Here is a 15427-nt window from a genome sequence, read left to right as displayed (position 1 = left end):
GTGGTTCAATCAGATAAGTGTCTGCCTTCAGCTCAGTTCGTGATCTCAGGGTTCTGGGGCTGGACCCAGGGAAGCCTGCTTCTCCCTCTCCCTCTGCCTGCCATTCTGCCTGCTTGTGCTCTCTCCGTCTCTGTCAAATAAATAAATAAAATCTTAAAAGAAAAAAGAGAATTTATATTTTGGCGCACCTGGGTGGCTCAGTGGGGTGTCTGACACTTGGTTTCGGCTTAGGTGGTGATGTCAGGGTCTGAAGATAGAGCCCCATGTTAGGCTCGCTGCTCATTAGGGAGTCTGCTTGTCCCTCTCCCTCTGCCTCTTCCCCTGCTCCCACTCACTTTCTCAAACAAATAAATCTAAAAAATGCGAATTTCTATTTCAATAACTTCTAAACATACAGAAAAATGCATGGTTGTAGATGCATACTTTATATAATTTATGTTTTTAAATTTTTTATTTTATTTTTAATTCCATTACAAATTTATATTCTGAAAGTTTTCAAACATGCAGAAAAATATACGCATCCAGAAAGTGTTTCCTTTCTCACACAACCACAGAAGGGGTCATCCCCCAGCCTCCCAGCCTGCCTTCCCCCAGAAATGCGGAACTTAGCTCTACACAGGGCAGCCTTTTTTCTTTGTTGACCCCTCATTGCTAGAAAAGTCTTCTGAACATTGAATTAAAACTGCTCTCTGGATTGACGATGTGCAGACCTTATTATAAAACCCCTTGTGGCATTTCTTTGTCTCTGCATCTTGGAACCCGCTCAGAAAGGAGGTATTTGGGAGGACGGTCAAGGATGCAGCGGAAACAGGCTGAGGTGGGAGCACATTCCAGAGGCCTGAGCCTCCTCCTGAGCCGGAATGTGGCCCCGCCCCCTTCCTCCCCGCCCCGCCCCCCAGCTAGCTGCCTGCCTCTAGCGCGGGGCATACGAGGGGTGCGGGAGAAAGACCTTCGCTGTCAGAGCCACTTGAGCCGACAACCCCTGAGCCGCCTGAACCCAGTCCAAATAATCGTCCGCCATGGGAGGTGCCCCCCGAGTGTGGAATCGAGCACGCAGGCAGCCAGACGCGAGCTGTCCGCGGCATCTGGCCCCACACCCCGCCCTGGGACCGGTGGGCTTTGTGTGGGTCATTAGCTGTGATGCGGGATGCGGGCCTGACCGGCAGCTGCTCTGCCTGTGTGCGGGGCTTGGTCTTGGCCTCAGAAGTGAAGAAAGCGCCCCAGAGCCCGCAGGCGCCCACGCAGGCAGCCTTCGTTTCAACCCATCCAAGCAGCAGGTGTGTTGACCTTCACTCGGAGACCAGGAGGGAAGGAAGCCGCTCAGGGCCCGAGGGCAGAGAGGGCAGGCGGTGCACAAACTCATGGGAGAGCCTCTGAGTCACCCGCACCTGGATCTGCCGCGCTCAGCGCCGCCGGGCACCCTCCCGCGCTCTGAGACAGTCCCCCGGGGGGCCAGCCTGCTGGAGGGGCGCTGTGGAAAAAGCAAAGCAAGCCCTACCCCATTCCCTGGAGCTCAGGTCCTATGTGCAGCCCTGTGTGTGCAGGTGTGTGTGCAGGGGTGTGTGGATAGTGAGATTCAGAGGCATTTACTCCTTTTTCACAAACACGATAATGAACTTCCGACCACCCTCCTATGAAGGCCTCCTGACACCCAGCCCACCGCATAAAGGCCAGCTCTCCCAGGGAGACCTGAGAGCCCAGTGGGGTCTCATTTCTTCCCTCAACAAGGACCCCTGGAACGCCAGGCACCGGGTGTCCTATGGCAGCCGTACAGATGCAGCCTCGCTTTGCAGAGCAGCGGGACGGGGGTTGGGGGATGCTCGGAGTGATGGCTAGTACCTCCCTAGGGCCCCCACCAGCCCAGCTCTGTCCCAGACCCCTTCCATGCATCTTCCTTCTCATAAATCCATGCAAAAGCATGTGAAGCCCCAGGCAGGTAAGCAATTGCTCAAGACTGCCCAGCGGGGAAAGGGTAGATCAGGCCATCAGGCTGCAGAGCTGCCTTTGACTCCTATGTGCTTTTGTCTGGGAAGGCAGCTCAGGAAAGCCCAGACACATGAAGGACTCAGAGTGACCGCTAGCAAGGGGAAGGGCAGGGAGTCGTGGCCAGGAGAGTGTAGGGTCAGAGCTCTGGGAAGGATCATGCGTCGGCTGAGGAAGGGAAGCTGGCCAAGGAAGGAACTTTCCGAGCATCACTGAGGATAAAACCACAAAGGGCAGGAACGATGAATGTGGAAAGACGAATGAATTGGTCACCATTGGAGGATGTCAGTGGAGTAATTCACGGTCCTGAGTTGAACACTGAGTTAAACAAAGGAGAAGCATCCCACTCTGCCTGCTGTGTTGGCACGCCCACTGGGTAACACAGTTGATGGGAATTTCCCATTTCTGGAGGAATCTTGGCTACAAATGAAGAAGGAATGAGAGAATAGAACCGAACTGTTGACAAGGGTTACAGCATGGAGGGTTGGGGCCCCTGCATCACAACGAGGAGAAACCAGACGTATGCTTCCTGATGGGAGGCACACACCCCAGCTACGAGTCAGAATCTGCTTGAGCTTCTGTCTCTCGCACCTCCGCCCCTGGGCTACAGATCACACAGAGGACAAACAACCCTAGCGACCACACTCAGCGGAGTCCTATCTTCCCCTTGATTAAGCTCCACGCCAGCCAGAGCCTGGCCAGAGAAGTGTGTCCAGCGTGTTCACGGGGCTTCCAGGAGTGGGGGGCCTGGAAGCCAGCCCAGGGGAGCAGTGAGTGTACCGGAGCAGACCAGGAGGCATGCGGAACAGCCCCAGGAGCCTGGAGGTTTCGCCAGGGAAGCTAAGGGGGTTCAGAGTCCCTGCCGCCGAGTTTCCTGTGTGCTTTTCATCCTCTGAAGTCGGTAACTATATCTTCAGGCACACCGAGGGTGAAGCGGGAAGAATCGAGATGTAAAGAAGAACCAACGTCAGCTCATCTGTGTTTGGCAAGTGCTCCCATTGGGCCGGCCATGACCGGCACCCCACAGGACCCCAAAGACCGGTCTTTGTCCTACCAGACCCATCACAGACTTTGCCGTCTGCTCCTTGAGATGCTTCCTTCCCTGGGACTCCAGGCCCCCGTCCCTGCTGGGCGCCCTCCCACCTCGCGGGCATCCCCCCACCCAGGCCAGCACCCAGCCCCTGGGGAACCCATCCAGGGCCCAGGCTTCAAATGCCATTGGATGCCCATAGCCTCTATATTTCCATCTCCGCCCAGCCCCCACCCTCGGACTACAGGCCTGTGTAGCCTACCGCCCATGGAACACCTCCACCGGCGTTTGAAGGAAGCGCCCCAAACACGTGACCCAGCCACCTGCTCCTCCGTGCGCTGCCTCCATCGGACGTCAGTGCCGTCCTTCCAGTCGCTCTGGCCAAAAGCACAGGGTTGTCCAAACTCCTGTCTTTTCCCCATATTCTTATCTGCTCTAACAGCAAAACCCATTGGCGCACCCCTCAAAAGCCTACACAGACTAGGACCGTTTCTCTCCAGCCCCCTCCCACCCTCCCTGCGGCACCCTGGCCACAGCAGCCTCCCTCTCTGCTCCCTGCTCTCCCTCCCTCTGCCCTGCGCTCCGGTTTCAGTATCCCAGACCTTGGGACGGTCTGATGAAAACCGCTTCTGAGCTCGGCTCTGCTCTGCTCCCATCTCTCAGAGCAAAGGTCAGTGTAGCGAGGACTCGCGTCTCCTCCAGCCCCTCCTCAGGGATTTGCACTGGCTGTTCCCGGCACCAGAAATGCTCTTCCCTGAGACACCCACGGGGCTCTTTCCCTCCATTGCTTCAGTTCCTAAAGCAGATGTCACTTCTCAGTGAGGCCCTCCCTGACCCCCATTTAAAATTGTCCCCCCCCCCAGCATTCTCCTGTGCCCCGCAGCACTGTCACCATCTACCATGTTAATGGGCAGGTGCTCAGAAAATATCTGTTCCCTAAATTCATCAGCCGGGGTCAGAATCACTGCCACGGGTGACCACAGAAGTTGTGACTCTCACGGGACGAGATGGAACTAAGGGGACTCATTGATTCACTGGGCAGGCTCTCTGGTTGCCACTAGGAATCAGCATTCCTGATCCGTGAGCTTATAATACAGTGGGAGGAGGGTGACAGAGAAATAAGGAAATAAACACAGGATTTCTTCTGTTGGAGAGGGAAGCGTGCGAAGGAGGAAATCGGAGAGGGGAAGAAGACAGGAGATAGCGTACTGGTCTGCTCCAGGCCACTCGAACAAAGTTCCACAGACGGCGGGCTCCAACAACAGAAGTTTATTTCTCACAGTTCCGGAGACTGGAGGTCAGAGAACCCTGTGCTGGCAAGTTGGGGTCTCCAAAGGCCTTTTTCCTTGGTCTGTAGGCGACCAGTTGTCTCCTCTCTGGGGCTTCACGCAGTCTTCCCTCTGCACCTGTTTGGGGCCTGATCTCTGCTTCTTATAGGGACATAGATTGGATTAGGGTCCATCCACATGGCCTCATTTTAGCCCAATCGCTTCTTTATAGGGCCTGGCCCTAAACACAGCCACATGCTGAGTGTGAATTTGGAGAGACACAATTTAGCCCATAACCGGGGGTGAGGTGGGTGGAGAAAATTGAGGCAGAGACTGGCCGACGGTTACAGGACGCCTCCAGGGACCATCCCACTCTGGAGGTCCTGGGGGGTCAGCAAGGCCAACAGAGCATTCAACTTCATTCTCTCTTCCCCTGGCGTGGGGCCCGAGAGCCCCCCAGTCCACCTCCCACTCGCAGCTCCCCATGAGCTCCGAGTCTGTGTCAGAGAGAACCAAACCTCAGCCCATGGGGAATCTAACACTGGTCAGACCCTGGATATATTTTTAAGGCATTGCTGACAGAATTGAGACATTCTCCTCCTTTGGCAAAGAACCCAAGAGAAGACCAGCTGAGGTTGTCCCCAGTTTTAGGATCCCAAGATCTCCTCAAGCCCAGGGGACTTGGAACACACCTTCTAGAGACAACTGTGCCACAGCAAATGTTCTGGGCCTTTCTCACTTTCCTCAGTTCCCATTCCCAACCCCCTTTTTTGCTTATTGTGGGTTCAGCTGGGGCCAGGTCCTTGAAAGGATGATGTCTCTTACCCTCCTTCTCGACCCTGCCCTGCCACTGTCCTCTCTCTCCCTACAAAGGGCCCATCATTCCACCTGCCCTGGGGGCCTGACCGTCCTTCTCATCTCTAGAGGGAAGGGATGCAACCTCTCCACACTGGGGCTCTAATCCCCCCCCACAACCTGCAAAGGCCTGGGTCTCAGAAAGCCTCTACTTGCCCCTCGGGCTGCATCGTATCTGTGTTTCTCACAGCTGAGCTCCTAGAGCCTGCCCACTACCCTTCCTGCCTGCATTTCTTCCTTAATTCTTTGCAAGCTGACTTCTCCCCAGCCCTCTAATAAAACTAAGCACTCGAAGGTCATCAAGCCAAGGATCTCTTCTGAGTCCTCATTCTTGAATTTTTAAAAAGTTTTTAAAGTAGGATCCACAACCCCGGGGCTTGGACAGATGACCCTGAGATCAAAAGTCAGATGCTTAACCGAATGAGCCACCCAGGTGCCCCTGAATCCCTCTTCATACAGACCCTTCCGAGGTTTACAAGCCCTCACCACTCCCTCCTTCCTCCACTCCTCTCTAATCTCTCGGGCTGCTGTGTTGGGGCTTTCCTCCCTCCCTCCCAGGCTCAGAAGCCCGTCTCCACTCCCCTCCAGAGACAGCCTCTCTACCACCTCCACTGCTCATGTCTGGCCTTTTCTACTAGCTGACCTTGCTCATCTTTTTTTTTTTTTTTTTAAGATTTTATTTATTTATTTGGGGCGCCTGGGTGGCTCAGTGGGTTAATGCCTCTGCCTTCGGCTCAGGTCATGATCCCAGGGTCCTGGGATCGAGCCCCGCATCGGGCTCTCTGCTCAGCAGGGAGCCTGCTTCCTCCTTTCTCTCTCTGCCTGCCTCTGCCTAGTTGTCATCTCTGTCTGTCAAATAAATAAATAAAATCTTAAAAAAAAAAAAAAGATTTTATTTATTTATTTGACAGAGAGAAATCACAAGTAGACTGAGAGGCAGGCAGAGAGAGAGAGGGAAGCAGGCTCCCCGCTGAGCAGAGAGCCCAACGTGGGACTCGATCCCAGGACCCCGAGATCATGACCTGAGCCAGAGGCAGCAGCTTAACCCACTGAGCCACCCAGGTGCCCCTGACCTTGCTCATCTTAAGCTCAGCTCAACCCCAACCACACCCACCAGCCTGCTCCCTGGTTCTCCCGTCTCTGTCAATGGTGCCGCTCTGTCACTGGCTTCCTTTCTGACTCCTCACTGTCCTTTTCGCCTCTCATGCAATCAGGCCCCACGGACACAGCCGTTCATTTCTTCCAAAGCTCTCCCCTCTTTCTTGCTCTACTTTGAGATTTCCCTGGACTCCAGACTCCCCAGGTCCTGCTTGCCTCCCCCCCCCCCAGCACAGCCAGCTTGAATTTCCTGTGGGGGAGGGGGGAGGACCCCTGGCCCAGCAAGGCAGTGTGCATGTAAGACTGGCTCTTTGTCCGCTACCCCTGTAGACGGTTCACTCCAAACCTGAGGGGAGCGACCTGAAAACCCAGCAGGCTCCTGGCTCATTCAGCCACTTGTCAGAGATGAGGGGGGCGGCCACTATAGTTCACTGAGTCTAAGATGCACACGGCACCATTGCTGCAGTCTGGGCACAGCCAACAATTTACACAGGTGAGGAGGCAGCATTGCTCCTTTCTTAGTGGTTCCTAAAACCGTGGTTTGTCTTATCCCTGATCATGTCTTAGATTCTATAAGCTGTAAAGCTCAGGTGCTGGTCTTCACCGTGGGAAAGTTTCTACAGTATGGACAGCGTGGCGCTAGGCAGAGCTTCGAACGATGTGATGCTAGAGAAGGGACAAAAGAGCGTGAGAGTTAAAATTTTAAAAGCCTGGTCCTCCCTGAGATCTTACCCCTAAATTGTGAAACAGAGCTAAGAGAAAAGAAATATAAAAACATGTCTCAAGCAACCCATGAGCACATGAGAGCTGAAATGTACATCTGTGAATCTGAGGACCTACATATAAACGCTATTTCCTGGGACCTCATCATTCCAGGAGGGCTTCCTGGAGGAAGCGAGCTTCAAATTTAAAAGAAAAGGAAAATGGGCCGGAGGGGACTTTGTATCACTTCGTGGGTACACTGTTCTCAGGAGGATTATATCTCCATTTCACAGAGGAAGAAACTATGTGGACAGCTTCTGAGCATCCTACCTGGGACAGCCACACTTCATAACTGAATTTGTGAGCAGAAGGACAGAAGCCCAAGGAATGATATGAGTCTCTGCCAGTTGTTTACATTTACTTTATTCCCCAGTTCATCACCTGGGTGGTTGTCCACAGTGGATTGAATATCTGGTCATTCCCAGTCTTTCATGAATGTCTGTAAGGGGCACCACAGTGTCCCGCTGGCCACTGGGGACAACTCCTTCCGGAACATGCTCCAGAGACAGAGCCTGACCCATAGCCTTCTCAAGGTGAGCAGGTTGGGGTGAGAAGAGCCAGGTTGGTTTGGGAGCCTGATGGAGGTCTCCGGGGCTGTGCATACACACCTGTGACAGGAGAAGGAAACAAAACCTTCAAACCCAAGGCTCCATTCCCGGCAACTCCCCTCTCCAGTGAGGAAGCAGGGATACGTGCTGGGGGCCATATGTTCTGAGTACAAACAGGCTAACTGTAGTGTCTGCCCTGATGTCAAGGACTATACCCCAGAGTGGGGGGAGGGGCTGCAAGCTGGAGGGGAGAAGGCAGCTGCCTCCACCAGCACCTGACGGCTGCCCTGACCCCTGACTTAGCACCCATCAGGTAAGCGGGCGGTACAGGTACTGCCTCCATCTGACAGGTTAGGCAAGCTGGTTCCGAGAGTCAAGGTCACATAAGGAGCCCGCGTCATAGTGTCCATTCTCTCCGGGGCATCACGCCTTGGATCCCCCCAGATTCCCCCGGTGTGGAAGTGGACCACAATATCCCACGTATAGAAAGCTAATAAAAGGCTGAACCCCTTTGGGGAGTTAACTCGATGCTCAGTGCCTCCTTAAACCCGCTACACCCGCAGGGCAACTGAGGCACAGAGCGTTGAAGTGACCAGCCCAGGGTCGTGCACCGCCCGGGCGGGGACTGGGGGGAGGCAGGCGGCGGACTCCCGCCTCGCGGCCCCGCGGGCCAGGCCCGGGCTGCCCATATAAGGCCGCGGCGCCCTGCAGCGTTTCCAGGCTCCATGGGGCACCCCGCGCCCGCGGCCTCCTGCGCGTCCAGGAATGTGTGGAATCTTCCTCCCCGGCTGCCGCCCGCCGCAGGGAGGGCTTCCCCTCCGGCGCGGGGCCCGCGATCAGCCCCCGAGCCAAGCCCCGGGCCCGCCCGGCCGCCCGCAGCAGCCGCCTGGCCGCTGGGGGGAGCGCGGCGCCTTCCGCAGCCGGACGCGGGGGCGGGCGGCGGGGCGCCCTCACCTGCCCCGGGCGGGGCGGGGAAGGCCGGGGAGGAGGCGGGGGAGGAGCTTGCGCGGGGCCGGCATTCCCGGCCCAAAGTGAAACTCCGGGCACTTGCGGGAGCGCGGGGAGCGGGGACGGGCTGCGCGCCCTCGGGCCGGACGCGCCCCGGCGCCCATGGCGCTGAGCAAAGGGCTGCGGCTGCTCGGGCGGCTGGACGCCTCGGGGGAGTGCAGCGTCCTGCTGGAGGCGCGCGGCCGCGGGGACTGCCTGCTCTTCGAGGCCGGCACGGTGGCCACGCTCGGTGAGTACGACCCCGCCGCCGACCGGCGGGCTGGGGCTGCGCTCCCCTGCTCTCCCGTCCCGGGGTAGCGACGCCCGAGGCGAGGGGCACCTCCCGTCCCCGAGGTGACCAGCCCCGGCGGGGTGGGGGGCGCGCCGAGACAGCTGGGGCGTGGGGGGCGCGCGCGGGCTGCAGGAAGCCTGTTTGAATGAAGTGACCCCGGGGACACCGGAGTGGCCCTCGGGCTCGGCCCAGGGCGCGGCGGCCCCCAGCTCCTCCTGGGGGGCTGCCCTTGCCGCGCCGCCGGTCGTTGAGTTCTTGGAGAGCGGGTGTGGCCCTTAACGCCCAGCGCTCCGCCAGGACACGTTCGAGGTTCACCGCGATCCTAGGGGACTGACTTAAACCCCCCAGACCCCGTACCTGGTGCTCGTTTTCCTTTGCACCTGTTGATGAAACCAGTGATCGCCTGATTGCCGGTTGGTTTGTGCTGGCTAGCTTCTGTTCCGGAGGGATTGGGGGACACAAGCACGGGAACATAGACCCCGGAGAAACCTCTGATCGTAGATATTTGGGCGAGAAGCGTCAGTTCTGCAAAGTGCGGAACTTGTAAGCAAACGTGCTAGCCGGTGACCCTACCTTTATGCTGGATGTATTTGAAGTTAGACGACACCAAGCCAGTGCATTTCATGTCGGAGCTTCAGGAAGTGTGGATACTGGCCTTGTGCCAAGGACTTTAGTGATGATCTCATTTAACTTTCACAATTGCGCCAAAGAGCTACTATGTATCCGCATGTTGTAGATGAGTAGACTGGGGCCTGAAGAGACTGTGAGACTTGCTTGCCCCAAGGTGACACACCTCTACCTGAGTCCTGTGCTGCGTTTTCAAAGATTTATTTATGGGGGCCGGGGCAGAAGGGGAGAGAGAGAATCTCAAGTCGACTCCCAACCCCTGGTGGGACTTGTTCTCACACCCGGGGATCATGACCTGAGCTGAAACCAAGAACCAGGGTCTTACCCCGCTGAGTATGTTGTGTTTCATACAATGCATGGCTTCCTTGGTGTCACCAACCAGTCACCCTAACCCCTGTTTTGTGGCTAACTTCATGGGGAAGGCCAAAGTGAGCAAAAGTAGGTGAGATTGTTAGAACTTTGAACTTGAACTTAAACAAACTTAAGTGAGGAAGGTCACTGTCCTCCCTCACTGTTCTGGATGACCAGTGCCCTCACTCCCACAACACTTTACAAATATTTCCAAGTCTTTTTGCACCCGGCATCGGTATGCATGGATTCTTCAATTGGGATATACATCCTGAAAGAATCCTCTCTTCTACTGCAGTTTCCCTATAATCATTTCATTAGCATATAGTTATCGGGCTTGTTTTCAGTGGCCTGGTTACCGAAACAATGTCTCCAGTATTGTCAGTACTGTAGTGTGCCTCTGATCCTTGATTAAATTATTATCAGATTTCTCTGGTGTGTGCTCTGTCCTGAAAAAATCCAAGTTTGGTCATTTGCTAATGTCTTGAAAGAAAACCACAGAAATTTCCATTCCATTTTAGATGTCTACTTCATACCACATTTATCAGAACCGAGAGATTCATTTCATGGTACAAAAATACTCCTTCATCAAAGAGATTAAAATGTCCATCACTTGGATTACGGCGACGTGAAACAAGGTTCCTGCGCATTTAAGGGTTCTTTTGAAGCCACTTGGAGAAAAAGACTTCATTTTTTCAGAAGAGGAGACTTTAAAATGATGGATGAAAAGAATAAAATGCATATTTTCCATTTGGAAATTCAGTTCGGGCTGCGATGCGTGTATTTCTGTGGGGTTTCCAGAGCTCCGGATTCTAGTAGAGGGTACGTGGAAGGCGTTGGCTGGTCTTCAACTCATGTGCAGCTCACATTTGTCACTTAACGTAGCATTCATTTTTCGGGAGAACTTAGGCTCGGATACTTAATTCTTCAAGTCTGCTTTTCTTCAGTGAAGTGAAACTATTTTTAAAAAGCAGCTGTCCCACCCTTGGTGGCGTTGCTATCCTGGTGGAGGCGGGGCGGGGATTATCCAAGCCTCCTGTTACTAGAAAGTTGTTGTTTGAGGCTTTTCAAGTATCCGAAACGCGCCGCATTTGGACAGAATGGTGCTGAATTTGAAATCCCGTCTGTGCTTCAGAGGGCTGGCTTCTTGGTTTGCCTTTCCTTGTCAATGAAAAGCGGACTTTCATTTTTTCCCCCAGAAGATTCTAGTGTCTTCTCTTGCCAGCGGCCAGATATCTGTGGAAGCCAGCGTAGCTGGGGGGGGGTGTGGGGTCCTGACCGCTCACCCTTTCCATGAGGTTGGCAGCTCTCCCTTGAGCTGCCGTCTCCTCTGATGGATGTTCCCCGGAGGAACGAGAGGCCAGGATCACTTACGTGGATGGTTTATGACCATGTGGGTGGGGTGGTTCCCCCCAGCCCGGGAATGTTCCTCCTGCTCCGTCCTGCTCTGAGGCTGGTTTATGCTGCTGCTTTTAGGGGGAGCCGCGGGAGAGTGGCTGCAGGACAGCTCTTCAAGGGACACGTGAGCCCATAAGGATCCACACTTGAAAGGGCCTCTCCCAGCTGGTCGGGGGCTCACAAACAACGGCTTTGCATTTGCAGGCGGTGCTCAGAGAGGCTTGAGCTGGGCTGGGAGTTCAGCAGAAACTGGTGATGCTTGGCTGGGCTGTGGCTGGGCGCGGTCCCTCTGTTCGTTCTGCAGTGACTCTGGGGACCATCTCCATGCCAGGCCATGGAGCCTGCCAGCGGGAAGGTTGCTGAGGGGATACTTCTAAATTCCTGCTTCTGAAGGAATTAGGTTGAGAGTCTATCTTCAGAGAAGTTCAGTGAGAACAGGGATTCGGAAACAGAAAAGCCAAACACGGTGGCACCAATTACAAAAGGTTTTGTTACGTTTTCTCGTTTTCTCGGTGACCTGATTCCAAGACAGGAGGCTTCCCAGGCACAGGTGTAAAGAAAGCCATGGCATAGCATAGCTGGGGAACAGCTCCCCGTGGCCGGCAACCCACAGTTAGCACAGATGTTCTTTTATTTGCACATCTGGAGGAAAAGTACTTGCTGGCTTTCCTTTCATCTCTTTTAGGCTTGGTGCGACCAGGGGAAGGGAACTTTGCCTGTTGTCCACGGATTTCATTTTCAGAACGAGCACGGATCCTCCAAGTCCAGCCTTCTCCAAACAGCCCCCAGGGCGGGCGGCCCGCCAGCGTGCGTGCATTCGCACAGGTGTTTGTGAGCGAGGGCAGCCCGGCCTCTTTCCCCCAGCCGCACGTGCTGTTGCACAGGGAGCCGGGGCCATGGGGGGGTAGGGTGGGAAGGAGGCCTGGGAGACTTAATTAACTTAATTAGCGAGTGTCCCTAAATTACGCTGGGCTTCTGGGGGGAAAGTTTCTGTGTAAACACCGGGCCTGGGCTTTCCCAGCCGATGTTTATATAAAGGCCACAATATCCTGCTTTGTTTGATTTGCTGAAATGGCCACGGAGCCCAGCAAGGCTTCTTGCTGTGGCCTTGCTCACTTTCCCCGGCCTTGCGGCCCAGAATCAGTCAGTCGGGGCCATCACGTGTGACCTGCTTCAGGGCACCTGAGAGAATCCGTGAGTGGCCAGGTTATCCGCTCTTCTAGGTGGAGATTGCACGGACACGTGGCACCCGGCAGGGGCTCCGGGCTGCTGACTTGGGACACCTGGGCAGCCCCCGCATGTCGGCCTCCACGGCTCATGCACGGGTCCTTCTTCCTACTTGGGGGTAAGCTCAGCAAGGGAGCCGCGAAAACGCAAACGGGGTTACTGTGTACTTCTGCCTGTCGTTTGCATACCCCGCCAGTAGGAGTGCGATGTCCTGTCTTGCCAGGCTCCTGTGACTCAGACACCTTTCCCGTACGTAACCCTTAAGTGTGAACATTTCCCAGTGTAGGAAACTAGAAGGAAAAAAGAATCCCCCGTACCTGTCATTCAACATTGGTATCTGTCAATATATTTCAATTCTGTGGCACTTGTCCCTGTATTTTTTAAAGATTTTTAAAAATTTTTTATTTGAGAGAGAGAGAGAACATGGGTGGACAGGGGAGGGGCAGAGGGAGAGGGAGAAGCAGGCGCCCAGCTGAGCAGGGAACCCTATATGGGGCTTGATCGCAGGACCCTGGGATCATGACCTGAGCCAAAGGCAGAGGCTTAACCAGCTGAGCCACCCGGCACCTCTGTTCCTGAATTTTTTATGAGAAATGAATCTCCTAAAATTTAGTTGGTTCAATGCCAAGCAAGATTTTAATGTATTTGACTTGGCTTCCCCCCCAACCCAATTGCATTTGTGTCTATGTGTTTAAGTTCAAAGTTTACTTGACAGACTGAGATGTGGCCAGCTACCGAGATGGTGGTGTGAATTGATTCTGAGATTCTGGCCAAGATACTTTTTTTTTTTTTTAAGATTTATTATTTATTTGTTTATTTATTTTGGAGAGGGGCAGGGGCAGCAGAAGCGGAGGGAGAGAAGCAGACCCCACTGAGCACAGAGCCTGATCCCACAATCCTGAGTTCCAGAGATTGTGACCTGAGGTCACGACCTGGGCCAAATCAAGAATTCCCAGCGTAACCAAACGTGCACGCAGATGCCCCCTCTGGCCAGGCACATTTTTAAAAACAAAATGACCACATGGGATGAGTAAACCTTTGGCTGGAAGAGCCGGATGTCCCCACCGTGGGATGGCCCTGATGGGCTCATAAGGAGACAGTCTGAGCTCTTTGGTGGCACTGCCCTAGATCATGGCTGGAGGGGGCCTTGCCCTGTGCCTCTCATTGAAATGAGGAGTTGGGCTAAGGGGCCATGTCCTCCTGTCATCTGCAGTCCCCTTTCTGGACCTCACTGCAGGTACCCAGGGCCCTAGAATCTTCTACCCAAGCAGTACCCAGACTGCTTCCATCCTGCTGGTGTCTCTTCCCAGGGTCTGTGACAGACTGCAGCGCCCATGTCCCCTCTGGGTCCCGGAGAAGGGGGTGTGGCCGGGCTGAACCGTATGGAACTGGACACAGGACACTGGCTGGGGTGTCCCCAGGTGTGCGCATGAGGTCCCTGGCAGAGTGGTGTGAAGCCCAGAGGCGGGAGGAGAGAGGGGAGTCGTGTTCGTGGAAAGAGAAGGGCCCAGGCTAAGGGCAGCCGCCACCACTGGCAACATTCTGGACTGATCTTCCAGTTAGCAACAGGGGAGAATTTCTCAAGCTAAGAGGGTAGAACATATTTTGTTGAACAGAACTGTGGCAAGGGTCCAGGGCAGTGGGTCTCAACTCTGGGGTGTTCCTCAGGTACCCAGGTCCCACTTTGGGACTTTTTGGCTGCTCAGCATCTGTTGCGAGACTGGGTCAGCCTTTCCATCTGAGATGAGGAGTATTTTCTGTTGTTGCTGGGTTTTCTGCCCACACCTGAAGTGTCCTTAAAGCCCTGGGAAACTGCCCCCGGCTCAAACTTGGGAATTAGATGGGGGTCCCCAAGCATTTCTGGGCAGCACAGGTGGTGTGGTCACCAGCTGCCTCAATCTGAAAATCAGATCCATTTTGCAGGGGTGTCTGCTCCTGACCAAGCCGAGGGCTTGCAAGCAAAGCCCCCAGAGCTGCACTAGCATTTCCAGGCCATATCTGCAACGGGCATCGCTTTCATTTTCCATGCACTGGTGGGTATTGTGCAGATACTGGTAGATTTGTCTGGGCGCTGGTGGATAGGGGGCTCTCAGTGGGCCGGCAAGGGTTCACCCTCAAGGCCAAGGCAAAACAGCCCAGTTATGGGCACTTCCTAACTGTGTTCAAGGAACAAGGAGGCTTCGGGTACTGTTTTGTACATTAAGTCATTCTTGGGGACGATTTAATGCATACCTTGAGAAATACACATGTCCTTGGGGCACCTGGGTGGCTCAGTCAGTTAAGTGTCAGACTCTTGGTTTTAGCTCAGGTCCTGATCTCATGGGCCCTGAGATCAAGCCCTGCTGGGCTGTGAGCTCAGCGGGGAGTCTGCTTTCCTTCTGCCCCTCCTCCCACACTCGCTCAGGGGCACATGCATGCATGCACAAGCTTTCTCAAATAAATAAATAAATCTTAAAAAAAAAAAAAGAAATATGCATTGATCCTGTATTAAATGGATAGAAAATTATTTCAGGACATATTCATATATCATATTCATATAACATTTTGCTTTGAGGACGTTCATTGCAAGCTGCTTTGAATTTTTAGCTGATCACACAAACCCTGGTCCAACTTGATAATTAATAGTGAACATTTATGGGGAAAAAAGGGCTGACGTTTATAGAGTACTTACCAGGTACCCGGCATTGTTCTAAGTGGTTTACATGTATTGATTTATTTAATCCTCACTCTGAGGTAGGTATTAATTATCCATTTTACATCCAGAGAAAGCGAGGCACAGACCAGTATAAGAGCTCACATCCCTTAAAAAAAAAAAAAAAAAAGAAATTTCAAGGGCGCCTGGGTGGCTCAGTCAGTTAAGCATCTGCCTTCGGCTCAGGTTGGGCTCCCAAGCTCCTAGGATCGAGCCCCACATCGGGCTCCCTGCTCAGTGGGAGGCCCGCTTCTCCCTCTGCTTCTCCCTCTGCCCAAGCTCATGCTCTCTTTCTCTCAAATAAATAAATAA

General features: G+C 54.2%; 1 protein-coding gene and 1 long non-coding RNA gene across 4 annotated transcripts in view; one reads left to right on the top strand and one right to left on the bottom strand.

Annotated features, from left to right (window-relative positions):
- Nucleotides 1-6844: 6844 nt before the first annotated feature.
- Nucleotides 6845-9463, bottom strand: LOC122902940. Its single transcript, XR_006383894.1, has 3 exons — nt 9181-9463; nt 7378-7604; nt 6845-6900 (listed from the first exon to the last, which is right to left on the bottom strand). It is a non-coding gene; the product is annotated as an uncharacterized LOC122902940 (long non-coding RNA).
- The window catches only part of SYNJ2 (synaptojanin 2), a 94186-nt gene continuing 87377 nt past the window's right edge, over nt 8619-15427 (top strand). For all 3 annotated transcript variants that reach the window (XM_044243166.1, XM_044243156.1, XM_044243175.1), the window contains exon 1: nt 8619-8781. In XM_044243166.1, coding sequence (XP_044099101.1) covers nt 8655-8781 — 127 coding nt within the window. In that variant the 5' untranslated portion in view covers nt 8619-8654. The remainder of the gene's footprint in view (nt 8782-15427) is intronic.

The sequence above is a fragment of the Neovison vison genome, chromosome 1, assembly GCF_020171115.1.
Source record: "Neovison vison isolate M4711 chromosome 1, ASM_NN_V1, whole genome shotgun sequence".
Lineage (NCBI taxonomy): Eukaryota > Metazoa > Chordata > Mammalia > Carnivora > Mustelidae > Neogale > Neogale vison.
This window is presented reverse-complemented; position numbering and strand designations above follow the sequence as displayed.